At 41.2% G+C, this 18703-nt stretch overlaps 3 protein-coding genes across 4 annotated transcripts; 1 reads left to right on the forward strand and 2 right to left on the reverse strand.

Moving 5' to 3' along the window:
- Positions 1-1227: 1227 nt before the first annotated feature.
- On the reverse strand, positions 1228-7070 carry LOC5501805 (actin-related protein 2/3 complex subunit 1A-A). Its single transcript, XM_001623009.3, has 11 exons — positions 6870-7070; positions 6671-6756; positions 5891-5956; positions 5297-5402; positions 4680-4749; positions 4427-4474; positions 4170-4229; positions 3482-3771; positions 2920-3118; positions 2417-2507; positions 1228-1347 (listed from the first exon to the last, which is right to left on the reverse strand). Exons 1-11 carry the CDS (start codon positions 6940-6942, stop codon positions 1309-1311), a joined length of 1128 nt encoding a protein of 375 aa, XP_001623059.2. The 5' UTR covers positions 6943-7070; the 3' UTR covers positions 1228-1308.
- Positions 7071-7181: 111 nt separating this feature from the next.
- LOC5501799 (ketimine reductase mu-crystallin) lies at positions 7182-10847 on the forward strand. The gene is made up of 7 exons (XM_001623015.3): positions 7182-7400; positions 7784-7934; positions 8421-8483; positions 8629-8908; positions 9630-9751; positions 10328-10412; positions 10554-10847. Exons 1-7 carry the CDS (start codon positions 7237-7239, stop codon positions 10610-10612), a joined length of 924 nt encoding a protein of 307 aa, XP_001623065.2. The 5' UTR covers positions 7182-7236; the 3' UTR covers positions 10613-10847.
- LOC5501798 lies at positions 10592-18105 on the reverse strand. Of its 2 annotated transcripts, none has more exons than XM_048719878.1 (7): positions 17977-18105; positions 17179-17307; positions 15759-16193; positions 14431-14502; positions 13810-13983; positions 12939-13103; positions 10592-11727 (listed from the first exon to the last, which is right to left on the reverse strand). In XM_048719878.1, the coding sequence occupies exons 2-7, from the start codon at positions 17189-17191 to the stop codon at positions 11435-11437; spliced, it is 1152 nt and encodes a 383-aa protein (XP_048575835.1). In that variant the 5' UTR covers positions 17192-17307; positions 17977-18105; the 3' UTR covers positions 10592-11434. The 2 variants fall into 2 exon arrangements, with proteins under 2 accessions (XP_048575835.1, XP_032225996.2); XM_032370105.2 differs by lacking the exon at positions 17977-18105 and adding an exon at positions 17798-17924.
- Between the last annotated feature and the right edge of the window lie 598 nt (positions 18106-18703).

Genomic DNA, 18703 nt, shown 5'->3' on the forward strand with positions numbered 1-18703 from the left:
CCAGGAGTTTTATTAAGATTAGATGAAAGAAAATGACCAGTAGGGACGTGGCTGAGCTGCCTAGTGTGGCTATTGGCAGCTATTTGATCTCTAGCGTGACGGCCGCAGCCTTTTCTGTTTATTTTGGCATGGGAATTAGGAATGGATTCCCAATTGTGTAGTACAAGAAAATATCCATACCCCCCCCCCCCCCCATTGATAGGATTGGAAATTCCGAGGGGATGGGGGGCTCAAACGCCCAGGAATTTTCAGATGGGAGGGGGCTAAAATGCCCTTTTTACTTAACAGTTACTGTAGTTATTTTTTCCAGGGGGTTGGAAATTCCAGAGCGGTGGGGGGTCATACCTCCGACCCCTTTAATAGGGGGGGGGGGGGGGGGGTATGGATATTTTCTGGAACTATAAATATATTTTCTGGAACTATATTAAAATATTTCACCTTATAATCCAAAATGTATCCTGCCTTCTGAGTTAGCAAAATCCTTTTTAGTTGCCTCTTGTTATATTTCTATTTCTCTTGTCTAAAAACCCCAGCGATCGTTGTTTTCAAGTCTTGAAACATTTGAACGGTACTGTGTAACCATAGCCTCTTTAGTGTTCATGACAAGCCCGAGCCCTCTCCTTCGTATTTAGGTTCTATTAAAAATATTATATATATTTTCCGTGATTTTGTCGTGTGTTTTCCACTAAAGTAACATTACATACACATGGACTTTATTGAAACACGGTACAGACATCAGTTACACAGTTACTTTTACAAAATATTAAAATATAACAACAATTATAACTGTTTTCCATGTCTGGCCTATTGGTACGCGGTTTTGGTATAGCCAGTCTCACTTGGTCTCGTAGGTTAAATATTTAGGTTAGGTAATCAGGGGCGAGGTGGATTAGGGACTTGAACATGATCAAAGATTTTCTGTTTTGACCTTTTGACGGACACCCTTTCTCATCCAAGCGTACTAAGCAAATCGCCAGAGCTGGTGTCGTAGTTTGTCACGCGATTTCTTAGAGCATGATAGAGGAGGGAAAAAACGGTTTTTCCCTCTTCTCTCTCCTCCCCCCCCTGCCCTGCGTCCGTTTTTGCGCTCGCCCCCAGGAACCACGCGTCTTTAAATACAAGATGGCTCCCGATCACCGAACGGAGAGGGTTTTTCGCGATGATAACACCGAGTACCGCCTGCAAGCAGGCTAAGAGCATGACGTCTTTAAGAAACACGAGCCGAACTATCTAAACTTAAACTTTATTACTTCTTTTTTAAGCTAAAATCACAAGCATGTAACGTGAGGGTGTGGCAGAGCGCATAAATCACACGATCTTCAGACCAGCAATGGAGGACTCCAAGCTCTGGCAAGAGAAATATGTACATTGATTACAAGAACTGAACTTCAGGGTGACAGTCATAGGGATGATCGTCGGTATATTAAAAAAATACCCCATACAATACCTGCACGCCAAAAATTGCTACCCTAAAAAATACCTCAGAAGCCCTAAGGAATACCATTTCCAAGAGAAAAGCCTATTTTTTCTCGAATCCCTCATAAAAAATACCTGAGGCCCGATTTTAACCCCTAGTCGACGAACCCTGTCGACGCTTATTTTATTATTTATTTGATACCCATGAAGCATTTCGGGTTACGACACAGATTCTCCGAGTGCACCCTTATTTGAAATAGGTTTATTTGCCTGGATATGTCCATGAAATGACATGGGGAATGTGAAAAATTTGCATGAGTTGTAATACTTGTAAAATAAAAGAAAAATAATAAAAACGTTGTAAAAGCAATAACTCCAGTTAATATGTTGTTCCTTATAACTGTGGCTCATTCTGATCTCACAAGGTTTAGTGTTTGGTAGGGTCAACGCAGAGAGAAGTGAGACCGCTGACACTGTTTGGGTCGGGCCTTTTGTGCCAAAACCTGGTATCTAAGTGCATAGTTCATCTAAGTGCGTAGTTCATCTAAGTGAGTGTGGGGAGTGCAGCAGCAGATCTAGGGGGAGGGAGACAGTGAGAAGACCACTGACACTATTTGGGTCGGGCCTTTTGTGCCAAAACCTGGTCTCTAAGTGCGTAGTTCATGGAGTAAGGGGGTGCAGTAGGGAATCTAAGGGGAGGGAGACAGAGGCAGGCAGTGAGACCACTGAAACTGTTTGGGTCAGGCCTTTTGTTCCAGAACCTAGTATCTAAGTGAGTGGTTTATTTGTGGGAGTGTGGGGGTGCAGTAGCGAATCTAGGGGGAGGGTTTAGGGGGTTAAAAACCCCACTTTGGGCTGCCAGAAAGCCATGTGACAAAAAAATTACCCATTCCCCCTTTGTCATTGAGCCAGCTAGATCCGCCCCTGGAGTGGGGAGGCTATTTGAGGACAGCATCTAAACCAGCAAATATAAGAGCCTTTCTCAAGGAAATAAGTATACCTTGACATCCCAGATGACAACACGGCCATCATTGCCAGACGTCACGAACTTCGAGACGTTACTCTTATCGCCAGCGTAGATATCAAGCTTGCTGTGAATTGAATACCAACCAAACAGCATTATACAAAAATTAATAAACAGGGCAGGTTAGACCATGGAGCTTTGGGATATCGGAGCTCAAGTTTAAAAGTTTTAAAGGGATACCTATGAGAACGACTGTTTTTTTTTTACCCTTTTTAAACCTAACCTGTCAGATTTGGGATTGATTACGACATCTGACTGAGAAACAAAGCCTGCACTACACTCTCCAGCTTGAAAACCTTATACGAAAGTCAAGGGATTCTCAGACACTCCAATGTAGCTTAAGCGATTTTTACACTTTTGAAAAAAAAATCCCAAGCTGCCTCAGCCCGGGGTTGAACACAATGAATTGAAGCGAAGGCTATACCACCAAACCATTGTGGCTCTCAGCAGAAGAAAGTAAAGACCACTACAGCAAGTACCTGATGGAGTTCTCGTGGGTGGTGTTGCTAGAAGAGACACCTTCTTCTGCACTCTGGCCCTGTTTGTCCAGGGAGCGGAACTTGGCCATCGCGCTGATGGCACCAGAGTCCTCCTTCTTCTTGGGTGCATCCAGTTTCCCAATCAGGGTCAGCTTATCATTATCATCATGAGTAAACAGGTATGGCATGTTGTTATGACCTGGGGATACCAAAACATTAATATTATTTTAAAAATTAGTTTGCTCAGCCACACCAATGTTATTGATTCGCATTTTGTCATCTTATCAAAATACAGAATAAAGTGTGAGAAGGCATCCATTTACATTGGCTGGTTTGGGAAAGCTGTCATGTTCGTATTTTCAAACTTAGTAAATCAAATACAGAACTTTTCTAGATTCTCTCACAAATTTTTTCGCGCACACTGTTTTAACTCCGAGATAACAAAGAAGCAGCCAGTGGAATTCTAAAGGGACCACTCCATTGCCCCCGTCTCCCTGACAGACGACATCAAAACAGCCGCCTGACTTCAAATGACAATCGCTAAACTCAAAGCTCTGCTCACCTGCTGCCACAATGCTGCTCTCGGTGATCCAGATGCATTGCATCAAAGGCAGTAAGTCCGTCTGAATAGTCACAACTTTCATCTCATGTCCAGAATTAACAACACTGATGCTAGAATCATGGCCGACCCATGCAAGCTTGGTGCCAGAGGCAGAGAACGACACGCTGTGCACCCAACCACCACGCCCGTTGGTGAACTCGGCCAGGCAGTTGCCGAAGGATGCCTTCTTGCCCCATTCAGTGTCTCTGTTGGTTTTCCCATCCACATCCTTTATGAAGCCAGAGAAGACCCTAATGGTAATGGAAGATGAACCATATGTGAACTATATAAGGGTCAATATTCAAGATGGAGCAAGCATGTAAATGTGCCAGCCTTTTTGCCACATTCAGTCTCTGTTTATTTTTCTATTCACATAAAGACTCCAAAGACATAGAAGCTATTTGTTTCATGCACCATTTCAAATACAAAGACAAACAAATGAAAGTTGTTTCATTTTCATGTACTTACATTTGGAATGGCAAATGAAATGGATAACATCTAAGCTAAAGTTAAGGGACATTACTCAATTTTGGAGCTTGTGCAAGTACTAAACAATCAAAAACAATGGCACCCTACTTTAACTTTGGCTAGCAGAGATTCTTTGAACAGAAAAATCAAACACTGCAGGCTTGAACTAATATATGCAAACCTTGCTTTGAAATCAGAGGATCCAGCGGCAAGCAGAAGGTTGTTAGGATGCCAATCAATACTACAAGAAAAAAAAGCAATTAATTTACTGTAATTTATAGGAACTAATAAAACACCATCACAGTTTTAGATTTTCCTAACAAAAATAGACAGATTTTTCATAGATCTAACAGTGAAACAGATAGATTTCACTACCATGCGAGAATAACATAATAAAATTAAGAAATAAAAAAATACACAAGAGCTGATGGTACATACCCAAGGACGGTAGAGCGAATTGGCTTCTTGATGTGTTTGCTGACCCACCTAGAAATAAAATGTGGAAATTGATAATGAAAGTCAATTATATTCATACCCACATTTGGCAATGCAATACGGCTATGTCATGACTTTTTTATGTGCTATGCTTACTAAACAAATTACAGCTTCTCTGATGCATTGGAAATTACATAGTATACTTCACTCTCCATTTTATAATTAATAATTTGCTAAATAAATTTTAGATACGCACCAGTCATTATCTTTCTCAAAGTAACAGACGGATATAAGCCTGGCACCACTCCCAACAGCAAACTTGTCCTCTGTCAAAAGAAACCAACTATCAGGCATTTACCCAGGAGTGAACAATCTTAGGTATCATATGGAGATGACCCACTTTTTGGCAGCCAAGAGAGGGGAGGGGGGGAAGGGGAGTGTGTGTTGGATCACTCTGCGCACCCTCCTGTTTATGCGGCAGACTATTAAAGACAGATTGTCACCAGTTTACTTCCGGAGGTCCGACGGAAACCTCAACTGTTAAAAGCTAAAAGAATCTATTAAAATCTGAGATATTTAACAGGCCATCCGCTGTAAATTATCAATCACATCCTCATAGAAACTTTCAATAGACACACTGCTTTCAATATTTTGGAATATTTTTCACGTTTTCCATTACAAATCATCAGATATTGTTACGTAATCGACCGAAAGCAACCTGGTGACAATGCGGCTTTAAAACACTGCTATGGAGATGCCAAAAGGCTGCTGCCTAGTGAATTAAGAATTTTCTAATGATTTGGCACTTTTCAGACCCCCACATCTCCCTCCTTAAATTATAACAAAATAATAAATAATCATAAGAAAACAAACCTTTAGGAGACCAGCGCACACATGTTGCGGCACGGTTGATACGGAGGATGACAAGCATAGGTTTCCAGGTGCCCTCTTGTAGGGTCCACACGTATGCATTCCTGTCCTGTTTACAAAACAATTACCATGGTAACTGACACTCATTTTTTTAGTTAAAAAAGTAAAAGCCATGTTTTGTATAAAATAACAAATATAATCTCAATCTCCTTGAGATTATATTTGTTATTTTATACAACACCTCATTTATAAAAGTTTGTATATGCTTCTCTCCAGTTCTTCATTCTAGGAGGACAAATGTCTGTGGATATCATCCAACTGAAGCAATACCAACCCTTTGAGTGCTTGACTTTCTTTTGATGTTTTTAAACAATAAAATACTGGAAATTATGGTACTTTCTTCAGTTTCAGGATAAGCTATCAAAGGCGTAGCCAGGATCTTTTAATAGGGGTGACCAAAAGGCCCTTTCAAGGCATTTTCTCCTGTACTCACTAAGGCCCCAAATGGTTGGTCCCTTACTAATAACAGTCCCACTTCAGGGCTAGAAACTTTATTCTTTCATTGACAAGATATAGCGTCATCCAAAGATAACTCACCGCAGCACAAGTGACGAGCCTATTGCTTTCCTGGGCCCAGTCCATGTCTGTTACACGTTGCCCATGCTGGTAAGGAAAAGCACAATATATGTATAAAAAACAAGTGGTAGACTTGCTAGAGAGGGTAAGAGAATCAACAAGAGTTATCTGGCTTTTAGGCTCCACACAAAAGTAATTAAGCTTTCGATATATTAACTGTAAATCACAATTTTCTAATATATCTATCTATATAGAGATTTCTGGGTTGGTATAAAGACCTGGCTAAACTAGGCGACATTTAGCGTGCGGCATGTAACATGACGTGACGCTTCAAATAAGCCCATTTCACATCGAATAAGGCAGAGAATTCCTCTGAGTACTTAGTAACTTATAGCAAAAAAAGGATCAAGTGCGACTTTTTTTGAATTGATGCAACTTTTTGTTAAGTGTCATTGAAATTTGAGCTTTTCGTCCCTGAGCTGATACACAGGGCGATGACGATCAAGGAAACATTATCTTAAAAAATTGTGTCTTCTCTATCTATCTGGAATTGCGCGTTTTCCAGGTTTTTCCATCATGTCGGTTTAGCCACCACACCAAAAACATGAAGTGTGTGACAAATTATGTAGAGCGCGACACTGTTTCTCAACTATCCGAGGAACATTTCTTTGTTGCTGCTACAAGATTTGGTGCACACTACAATGTCTGGGAATAAAAACACACTTACATTTCAATGTAATGTTATGGAAATTAATAATAAAAAGATAGCTGATAAGTTGTGAAAGGGGTGGTGCCTATTACCTCGCTCAGTACAACATCAGCCGTCCATTTATTCCCTGATTTCTTGTAAATATGCACGGTGTGGTCATTGGGAGAAAATGCCAGCTCTAGATCAACCATAGCAAAAATAATATGAGGGTAAAATATTGAAAAAATTGTGAAATACCATCACATTCTGATTAGTAGCGAAAGTTTGGGTAAAACGACAATTTCAACTCACGGTTTCTCGCCTTGTTGAAGGTGAAGCAAGTAATTGGAGTGATGGCAAGCTCGTGGACTTCCTTCCCAGACATTGCTGTGGCTATTTTCACTGAAGGTTGTGGAAATTTGGAAGAATTTCTAGGATTTGTCGCGGACTCTGGGCAGTCGACACGACAAGAACAAAAACAACTTGAATTGTGCAGAAAAATGTCTTCCTCTTCCTGAGCTATAACAAACGGATCCTGATTGGATAAGCTAAACGACCAATCAAAATCATTCAAATTTAAAGATATGGGCCAATCAAAGGCTTTGTTAGAAAAAGTTTGCGAATCCTTTCGAGAGAAGTCATAGTCTAATCAATCAATGGTGTTGAATTTGAGTGTAAAATGCAGAATATAAAATTTATTGAAGGGTCAGAAATACGACGAGTTTTGACTTATGATGAGCTTATTCCTGCAATCGAGAAAGCACTTGTGAATTTCTCGGATCGCGAACATGGAGATGTTGTCCAGCCCTTACGTTCCGTTGTACCTATCACCAAGCAGAACGGGTACAGTACTTTGCAACTTAATAATATTATGATGTCATATTATTAATAAGATATAAAATACCTGATAATGATATCATATTATTAATAAGATATATAATAACTCGTAATGATATCATTATAAAATAATTGAATGATATAAATAATAATGTCTTTATTTGCATACCTTAATTTTCTTATTCTATTGCTATTTGAAACTTTGTCTAATAATATAATATATAATAGAGTCACAGCCACCATTAGTCTGGTGACAAAACAGTATACAGTATGTGTGTGTGTGTGTGGGGGGAGGGGTGATTTGGTGACATAATAAGAGATGCATAAGAGGGAGGGTTTTATTATGTGATTGAAAACAAAAGAAAATGTCACCTATAATTGTCTTGCAGATTGTTTTTAGTAATGCCTGCCTTGTCAGCTAAGGAAGAAGCTTTGGCCACAAAGATAGTCACTGTGTATCCGGGGAATGCAGAAAAGGGCCTGCCCTCACACCAAGCTGTTGTGATGCTGTTTGACCCTTCTAATGGATCACTAATATCAGTATGAAAACAATGTCTTCACAGAATGAAAACATTCTATTTATTTTTATTTAGAACAATCCCTGGGGGGACACACCAAAAAAGCAGACAAGGGTGATCGTCCTATCTTTTAGGGTATAAGATTCTACTATCCCTTAGGGGATGTTAAAAATATTTCTGCTTCTGCTTTTCCTTAGAGGGTCTCATGCTAGTGGATTATCATGTCCTAATAACAAGAGATGTGTTTGTTTTTATTGCTTAGAAATGTCTTGGTCCACTCCAAAATGTGCTATCTTTTAGGTGTAAGAATAGCTGTTGACCATACCCTTTTAGGGCTAAAATTTATTTTTGCCAAAAATTACCCCCGTCTGTTTTTATGGGAGTACCCCCACAGGACTATAATCTACCATGCTCCTTCGGTGTGTGCAGTGTTAATCAAGTAGGGAGTGTGTTACTGGCAAATAAAGCCTTACAACCAAGCACAACAAAATTTTCTCATTATTTTTAGATGTTGGATGGGGAGAAAATCACAGAAATGAGAACAGCAGCAGCCTCAGCGGTAGCCACAAAGGTGAGAAGCAAAATGTCAGAGCTAAGAGGGGAGGGGGGGGCAGAGAACAAGTTGGTAGGGTATTATTATAAGCAATACTCGAAGAAAGAGGGAAAGAATTCAGAGTAGTATCTTCTCAATTCAGTAAACCTCATTTGGTTTGCAGCATTTAGCTAAAGAAGATGTCAAAGTACTAGCTATTTTGGGCTCTGGCGTCCAGGCACGTAGCCATGCAGAGGCTCTTAAACATGTCCGCAATTTCACTGAAGTCCGAGTATGGAGCAGGACGACTGCGAATGCACAGAGGTTTGCAAATGACATTGGAGCCAAGTGTTGCCCAGATGTAGAGTCTGCGGTTGCTGGGGCAGATGTGATTGTAACTGCAACATTTGCGACAGAGCCTGTTTTAATGGGAAAATGGGTCAAGAAAGGAGCTGTTATAAATGTTAAGTATTCAACTAGAGTTTTGTTAAGAAGAGGAAGTTTTATAGAGCAGAGCTATAGCAGTGGGTGTGGCACTGGGGGCACATGTTCCCCTTAGTGGGGGGTGCTACATACAGTGGCTACCAAGACAAAGTTTAACAGAGTTAGCTAATTAAGATGTGTGAGTTTTGTTACAGTTGTGATAAGCATTAGCTTCCCAGGCGCGATTGCAGGATTGGCTGAGGGGGGTGCGCAGTCATAGGTATCATATGGAAAAAGCACAGTACTTGAAGATTCCTTAGTAAGAAATGACCCACTTTTGCCACCGTGAGAGGTGGGGGGGGGGGGGGGGGTGCGCAGTCATAGGTATCATATGGAAAAAGCATAGTATTTGAAGATTCCTCAATAAGAAATGACCAACTTTTTGGCGGCCAAGGGGGGGGATGTGTGCACCTTGTGCACCCCCTGTGTACGCACCAGGCTTCCTCTGTCGAGGAGGGAAAAGAGATATGGAGACGAAAAGAGAGATGTGTGCGCTGTTTGCTTTGCATTGAGTAGTTTAACGTAATTACGTGCCAGAAATGCTGGTTGATGTTCGTGCTGTTTGTGATCTGACCATTTTGGGGGCTGCCCTGGCCTGTCTGTCTGATTGCCTCTCTTTACACTTCTGTTTGCTTTTTTTTAGTGTAGTATGAAGGAAATCACCAAATGAATAAAAAATAAAAACATTGTCTTTATCTGCAGCTGTTGGTGCTCCCACTCCAAAATTGCGTGAACTGGATGATGAACTAATGCAGAATAGCATTATTGTGGGTGATAGCGTAGAAGCTGCCTCTAAAGAAGCTGGGGATGTAGTTTTGTCCAAGGTAAAATAGGTCGGGGATGTAGCCTTGTCCAAGTTGAAATAGGCCAGGGATTAAGTATTGTCCAAGGTGAATAAGAGGACAGGAATATGGTCTTGTCCAAGGTGAATAAGAGGGCACGGATATGGTCTTGTCCAAGATAAAATAGGCCAGGGATTTAGTATTGTCCAAGGTAAATAAGAGGGCGGGGATACAGTCTTGTCCAAGGTGAATAAGAGGACGGGGATGTGGTCTTGTCCAAGGAAAAAAAGTGGGCGGGGATGTAGTCTTGTCCAAGGGAAAAAAAAAGTGGGTGGGGATGTGGTCTTGTCCAAGGTAAAAAAGTGGGCGGGGATGTAGTCTTGTCCAAGGGAAAAAAAAAGTGGGTGGGGATTTTGTCTTGTCCAAGGTAAAAAAAGAGGGTGAGTATATCGTCTTGTCCGTGATAAAATGCGGGGATGTGCTAGTCTAGAACAAGGTAAAAGGCCAGGGATGTAGAACATGTCAATCCATACTCAAAGGATGTTTCTCACATCCTTTGGCTTTCATCACAAAAAGTGCCATCGCAGTAATATTTGAGTAACACTTTTGCTTTTTTAGGCCAGTGTTGCAGGAGAAATAGGAGAAGTCATTACTGGAAAAATGCAACTTCCAAAAGACAAAACAAAAGTCTTCAAATCTCTAGGTAACATCTTCTTTCATAGCCTCCTGTGCAGCGCTATACAGTAAGCCCAAAACTAAAAGCGGCTGCTTAGAAGGCCATTTCTCTTGGGGATGTTTGGAAAGCTTACAAATTCTTATAACACATTTTTGCCTTTTTTCCCAGGCCTAGCTGTTGAGGACGCAGTAACTGCAAAGCTGGTATTTGATAAATTGCAATCCTGATAGGATAGAAATAGTTCATACATTGGATAAGTGATTATCACATCATTCAGTCTCCTCAATCACCTCCGTTAGGTTTCCTTTAGTGAAGGAGAGATTGACCTGACACAAACTTTGTCCCAGACCCCTGTTTCTCTTTGGTTCATATACAAGCATAGAAAACCTGATATGAACTAGGCTTTTTTACTACCTGTCATCATCAGACGACTTTTTTAAAATTAAAAACATGATTATCATCTTTTGACTTTTAAGTCAATCTTAAAAGATTGAGCGAGCTGGGAAAGGTAGAACCCAGTTATTTTACTTTCCACGAGTCTACGAGATCTAGATATAGAAACCGTAGTGAAGCTAATATAAAAGCTTGTCCAGCGTCTTCTTGTTTGATAATCGCTAGGCAACGACTCCATTTATTCGGCGTGTATAATATATACAAATACATTTTCGATTTTTTTTTAAATGAAATGTATTTGGATCTAAAATCATTCTTCCTCCATTTCTTCGATGGTGCCTATTTGGAAAATACCTGGATCCGCTCAGATTCCTGTGTCTCCAAAGTATTTCCCGATTTTTTGATCCCTAGCAATTTTAGATCCAACCATTAATGGAAAGGAGCTTCCATCCAAGGTCATGATATTCTGTGTATAAAAGTAAATAAAGTGGCAGATCCAGCGGTGTAAAAAAAACGATAGCTTGGAAGACTTTGTTATAGTTTTCTTAAATTGAACAATCCTTCAAAAATCCACCAATTCTACCAAAGGGACGTTATACGAACGCACAGGGCGCGCTTCGACACGTGCGTTCTCCCATAATCCTTTGCCGTCGTAATCAACCATATAATGGCAAAGGAGCTTTAGTCCATGGCCCATGTATCAGTAAATAGGGAGCGTATACGAACACACAAAGGCTAACTCCTGTGAGAAGGGCGCATTTAGACACGTGCTTTTTCACGAAATCCTTTGCTTGTTTGACGGAGGCTTTGATTCGATCACAAGGGTTTATTGCTGCTAGCAGTTCGACGGCTTTCTGCTCGATTTGGAGCCAGGCCTCGTCACAGGTTGTGTCTCTGGGGGGTGTCTCTTTGAAGTCTTTAGAGAGAGACGGACCCTTGGATATCACCTCTAAAGACAAAGAATTGATCATGAGTAGTCCTCGTGTATTTTCTATTCTCTTGGGCGTAGCGAAATAGAATATCTATAGGCATTGTGGTTGTTTACCATTTTATCGGAAATTTATTCCAGAATTGTCGGGGTGACTTATGTACCATTTGCTTCTGTACCCAGAAATTCTACTTTTGGGGTTCTTGTTTAGTGGTCGATGTGGGCCCCGGTCAAAAAGTGGACTGCCTCTCAAGCAATTCAACATTTTCCGGAAATTTTCCACTGGGAGAAATCTGTAGCATTTACAAAATAACCAGAAGTATAACTAGCCATAATAACCAGTTTAACTAGCCATAATAACCAGTATAACTAGTAATAATAACCAGTATAACTAGTAACAATAACCAGTATAACTAGTAATAATAACCAGTATAACTAGTAATAATAACCAGTATAACTAGTAATAATAACCAGTATAACTAGTAATAATAACCAGTATAACTAGTAATAATAACCAGTATAACTAGTAATAATTACCAGTATAACTAGTAATAATAACCAGTATAACTAGCCATAATAACCAGTATAACTAGCCATAATAACCAGTATAACTAGTAATAATAACCAGTATAACTAGTAATAATAACCAGTATAACTAGTAATAATAACCAGTATAACTAGTAATAATAACCAGTATAACTAGCCATAGTAGCTAGCTGCTGTAGCTGTTGGCAAACAGCTAATGAAACTCAACTGGCTGACTAAATTCAAGAAATTAAATGATGTAGGTCTGATGAAAAAAGTAAATATAACAGCCTTTGTTAGCATTTCCTTCGTAGCTGTCCGTAATAGGCGAAGAAAGAGTTATAAGGAACGCTGTCTGTTATCTCAAAATTATCTCTCGGTAAGTGATTTACCTGAGCAGTTTTCCCCTCAAATTCCCTATTAGCTCACGTTTGAGACCATGGGTTTGTGTTCTTAATCATTTGACTCTTGAAATAATATATTTTCATTGACAATTTGCAGGATATTACTAATACTTTTGGCTCGGTTGAAGTCGAGCACTACTACCTTTTCGCACTACTACCTTTTCGCCATCAGTGTGGATTATTTAGAATTTTATTAATGAAAAGGAAAAAAAACGCAACGCATTCTGGGGAAGGGTAAAACTTCAACAAGTCCTATCCCTTCCCTCTCCCCCTGGGGCGTGAGTAGGCTGCATTCAAGTGTACCTTGCAAACAGTCTTGATCACCTCTAGGCACTGAGGGCTGTTGGTTTATTATAGCGATGAAGCTGCCATTGCGCTTGAATGAGTCGTATTTTCCTTTCAGTCGATTAAGCACCTCGACATTCGTATGAATCGTGACTTTGTCGCTTTCTTGAGGAGGGAGGACATCTGAAAAACGAAAAAAAGGATGTTTTTTTTAAAATATGATTTGAGAAAGCTTAGCGATGCGGCAGGGCTAACGCCTATAAGGGCCGATGGAAAGGCCGTGCCCCTCGGCGTGGTCGTGTCACCGCAATTTTCTTTTCTTTATATCTTTACATTGCCCCCCCCCCCCCCCCTTACCCAGTATTTCAAGGCCTTACAGAGAGGACTGGAGAGGACTTAGCTCAGCTTCGGATCTTTTCAGAGTCGTAGGCGCAGCCAGGATTTCCTAAGGTATAGACAATTATGGTATAGACCAATTTTTGGCGGTCGAGGGAGAGAGTGTGTGTGTGTGTGTGTGGGGGGGGGGGGTTAGCACCGCGTTTTTTCTCGGAAACGGGCAAACGTCAGCCCTCTGGGTGTCACGTGGCAAGGCCTTGCAGTCTGCGATTCGCGTTTTGACCTCAGGAGCACCAACTAGCGGTAAGTGATTTACCTAAGCAGTTTTCCCCTCAAATTTTCTATGAGCTCACATTTGAGACCATGAATTAGTGTTCTTAATCATTTAACTCTTGAAATAGTATATTTTCATTGACAATTGGCACAATATTACTAATACTTTTGGCTCGGTTGAAGTCGAGCACATGTTTTCCACTTTTTCCCGCCAATGTGGCTGTACTACGTTTTCGCCAGCACCTGAAAACGCGATGCTAAATGTCTGCTCTATTCTTACCTTCAATCTCCGCCCTAAAACGATGCGAAAAACCCTCTAAATGAGCAAAGAGAGGCCTTATTCTTTCCAGCATAACATTTAATTTTGTTTCTAAGCAGAGGTAGCGCTCTTTCAGCACAGATTCTCGCTTGAATAGCTCTCCCATCAGCCATGCATCAATGTTAGTAGACTTCTCTGCAAAAGGTAGAGACCTCTCGTCAATATCTCACGCCTGATGGCCTAAAAGATCTCTTGACAAACACACATTATTGCTTTAACTAGAAATTTGAAGACAAATTACGAAATAACCAGTAAAAACACAGTCTTATTTGTTATCTACAAATTTTGTTTGAAATATCGCAATAGCTTCCCCCAGTCAGCGGATGGAAATGGCAATTATCATAATTGAAGATTTAAGGGAGATGCTCTGAAAGAGGCTACATAAATAAAAATAAAAAGGTATAATAATAATACGGGAATTAATACGGAAACATTAATATTGATTTTAGACCCTAAAAATAAAAGATATACAACACGCATCTAACACCCAAACCACATATCCCTCCCCCCATCTAGACCACCCCACCCATCCCACACGAAATGCAGAAAAAGGGGGGAGGGGATAGTACTAATTTGCCTTACTTTTATAATCTTCGATGAGTTCATCTCCAAGGCTCGCCAGCTCGACGTCCTTTCCAAGGAACTCCCCACACACTGAGTACAAATAAACAGCAAACTATTAATTTGGGGTCGACTATTTGACTTTTGAGGGGGGGGGGTGTCATGTTTTTGGGTGCCCAGGATATTTTTTTTCAAAGCATTTGATGTGCAAGAACTTTTTTTTAACTTTTTTTAACCAATGCAGGGTATTTTTTTTCCTTCTCCAATTGGTGCCGGATATTCTTTCGGCCGTGCAGGATATTTTTTACAAAATCATCCATCCCCCACCCCCTTTAAAAGTAAAATGATCGGCCCCTTAGTCCCATAAATCATCTAAGTCTTCGAATAAATGCATCCTGACATACCCATATCAATGTCCCATAAATCATCTAAGTCTTCGAATAAATGCATCCTGACATATCCATATCAATGTCCCATAAATCATCTAAGTCTACGAATAAATGCATCCTGACATACCCATATCAATGTCCCATAAATCATCTAAGTCTACGAATAAATGCATCCTGACATGCCCATATCAATAGGGGACTTGCGCTAAGAGATCACGTGGGTGGCAAACTAGGGTGCGCTCAGGCTTTTAGCGGCAAAATAACAGCAACAAAAAGCAACTTTTTCAGCGCTTACGAATGAAACCATAATTCAGAAAGGTTTAATTTTCATTTAAAGATTTTTTTCGTCATTTCTGTGTTTATTTTGGCTGGAATTTGCCACCCAGGAAGGTCACGTGATCTCTTAGCGCAAGTCCCCTATTTTTCTTAGGGAGGTGGTTGGTGGATTAAAAGTGGCAATTTCTTCCCGGAGGGTCGATAGGGAAGAGGGAGGGGAGATATGGAAGTAAGGACGTGCAACTTTGACATCCCAAAACCAGGTAGTTTCTTGGTGTTACGGAGCACCAGCACCAAAAACACAATGGAACAAAAGCCAAAAACAAAGACCTTAGAACGAGACAATGAAATAGAGTACAAAGGCCTTGAGCACCAAAAACACAACGGCCCCGAAATGCTCACGGATTACAGATTTTGATGATTATTTCAGCGGATTGGCGGATTTTGGAAATACGGCGGATCACGGATCTGTTGACAATTTGGGCGAAAATGAGGCGGATCGGCGGATTTACATACCCCTATTCACCCCCCTCATGTACCGATTACTTGTCATGTGTCAATCAACCTCAATAACGCCCTCAATAGTAGGGTTGCATGGGCATACATGTCCCCCACCCCACTCTCCTCGCAAAATTTAAATGTTCGACATCATATAATACTGCCCATCATCAAACCAGCCCTTACCACAACATTCGATATCCCCATGCATGGCCTCATAAAGTGAGCGGTGCTTCCCCTTAAGAGCATGCGCGAGATACCACTGCGCATGCGTGCTTTTCGTGTTCAATACGTCGACTAAAGTCCCAATCTCGTCCGACGTCGTACAATTCCTCTGTTTATTCGTGATGCGTTGCTGGTCTGTAGCGTCGATAACGCCACACGTTCGAAGTATTAGCAGTGTTGCTGTGAGGTCGTGTTGAAGATGGCGAACAAGCTGGAGTAGATATCGATCCAGGCCATATTCTTCAAAGTCTTTTAACTTGGAAATAACTTTATGGTAGTCCTCTGGATTTTTTAAGGTGACGAATGTAATGCATTCCTTAATGTCGAGGTGTATGGTTGTGCTTGCGGCGGTGGTGGTGTTGTGTTTATTTTTTTGTAAATCGTCATGGTGGGCTTCTGTAAAAAATAATAATAAAAGGAAAGAGCCAATATTATAGCCAAATTTGTTGTTGCGCGCCCCCCGTTTTTAAAACTCGAAACATTTGCTGCGTTTTCTGGCCCGTCAATCATCGGGGAAGGCCGGAGGGAGCAGGGAGGGACTATCCAGAAAGTAGACGGGGTGATCGTCCTTTTTTTTGGTTTACAATTTCGACTAACTGCTATCCCTTAGAGGGTGTTCAAGGATTGTTCCGATTCTGCTTATCTCTTTGAGTATAAAATTCGACCAACTGTATTCCTTAGGGGGTGTTTAACAGCTTTTCCGATTATGCTACTTCTTAGGGTTAAAAATTCCTTCGACCACACCCAGTTTGCTTTTTCTAGGGGTAAGAATTTATATTGACCACATCCACCCAAAGTGCCATCCCTTAGGGCTAAAATTGATTTTGCCGACGATCACCCCCGTCTGTTTTTATCGGGGGGTGGTGCAAATTCAGGGCTCCTTTCAGTCTCCGTGTTGAGCTCGGTTTAAAACCTGGACTCGAGCTTTTCCTAGCCTACCTGTAGGCTTTGATAGTTTTTTCGGCACGAAAACCCCGTAAACACGGAGTTCGCATATCACGTCTGCGCGCCGCAGGGGGAAGGGGAGACAGAATGCGCGGCGCGCAGTATCCAAGATGGCGGCCGTGGTATGCGAACTCCGTGTTTACGGGGTTTTCGTGCCGAAAAAAACTACCAAAGCCTACAGGTAGGCTAAGCTTTTCCGAAAGAATTGCGTTGGCGAGTGGTTTTCATATGCTGACATGTGATAACTGGCGGATTAGAAAACGCAGTAAATATTTCGACTTGAGGAGTTGGGTGGGGGGGGGGGGGGGGGGAGAGGAAGCAGACCAGACCATCAGTGTTTTTGAACCTAAAGGATGCGCGAACGCCTTAGATTAAGGCTTATAATATATTAAGGATTTCAGCATTTCTGCAAATCGTTGCAACTAATGCCACCTACCAACGTCCGCCATATCTTCGCCTGCCGCACCGAAGCAATTCCAGCTCAGCAAACGTTTCGAGCTGTACGCGCTTTTCAAGGATCCTGTTGTTGTTCACAGCCTCGCACGTTCGCCTCGAATAACGTCATCTAGACCAGAGCAACAAAGAAATGACATCAGAGCCTTTCGAGCTCGTCACGATATAGTGATCGTTCGCTTGACTTGCTTTTATAGGCGACTGAATCTATTGTCCTTTCGAGGAAGTGAAGCTTTCGGTCTCTTCACCGTTGTCTATAAAACTAGTATGTAGGTATTTGTTCTCTACGGTTTTCCAAACAAGCACGGCTAAGGGGGTAGGGAAGGTGACATCTCTCCGCACTTGAATCGTCAAAAGCAAAGTCATTGCTTGAAGAACACCACATCGTAGAATTTTCGCGTTATATGTATGCTTCCCTTCGTTTGCGCAACGGTAAATAGACCCGCAACATGGAATACATTATAAAAAAAAACATTACAAATCTTCAGTCTAACATGTGCTATGCACTTCGTAGCTAAAATCAAAACCAAAAAAGACAGATAACCTACCAAAAACCAGCCAATGACACTATCATTTGCAAGTGGCGAGAAACGTCGACTTACCTCAAACAAGACGTATGCAGTTAAAGATCAATTTACGTATATATCTATTTACAAATAAAATAATGAGTTTCAGATGAGCTATTTATAGGCCCTTTAAAGTATGGGTGACTCTAGACTGAATAAATAACTATAGATGTGGAACCAAAGCAAATGGACAGTCACAATTATACAGTTATTCCCTGCTAACAGAGGCCTCTGACTTTGAGAGCAAAAAGTTGCCTGACAGTCACAGCAAGCTTTTAATGTGCCCTAGCTCAAAGCCTAAGAAAGTGAAGATTGTTATCTTTGGATAAACACGGAAAATATTGTTCTTATTGTACGCATTCCTGAACAATAACCTAATGCAGCTTATTATGACGTTTCTTTTTTGCACATAATTTTTTTCGGTGAGGTGACACGTTTTAGAGTTCTTGATTGGCCGAAATAGATGTCGAGAGATTAAGTAATCTGTTTACCTGGTTCTTTGCTCAAAGCATTAAACGAAACTCTTTGGTATCATTTTACCTTGGCATCATTTCGTATTGTAGTCTTTGTAGGTATCGAAAATACTTCTAACCAATTGTTTGCTGTTTTATTTCAAGCTGTTAGATATTTTGAGCCGAACTATGACATGTCCGTCTGTCTGTTTGCCTTTGCGCAGCGTGAGCAGTTGAGCCTTTGCGCACCGTTAGAGTTGAGCCTTTGCGCACCGTGAGAGTTGAGCCTTTGCGCACCGTGAGAGTTAAGCCATCGGCACCGTTAGAGTTGAGCCTTTGCGCACCGTGAGAGTTGAGCCTTTGCGCACCGTGAGAGTTGAGCCATCGGCACCGTTAGAGTTGAGCCTTTGCGCACCGTGAAAGTTGAGCCTTTGCGCACCGTGAGAGTTAAGCCATCGGCACCGTTAGAGTTGAGCCTTTGCGCACCGTG

This window comes from Nematostella vectensis, chromosome 12 (assembly GCF_932526225.1).
Source record: "Nematostella vectensis chromosome 12, jaNemVect1.1, whole genome shotgun sequence".
Lineage (NCBI taxonomy): Eukaryota > Metazoa > Cnidaria > Anthozoa > Actiniaria > Edwardsiidae > Nematostella > Nematostella vectensis.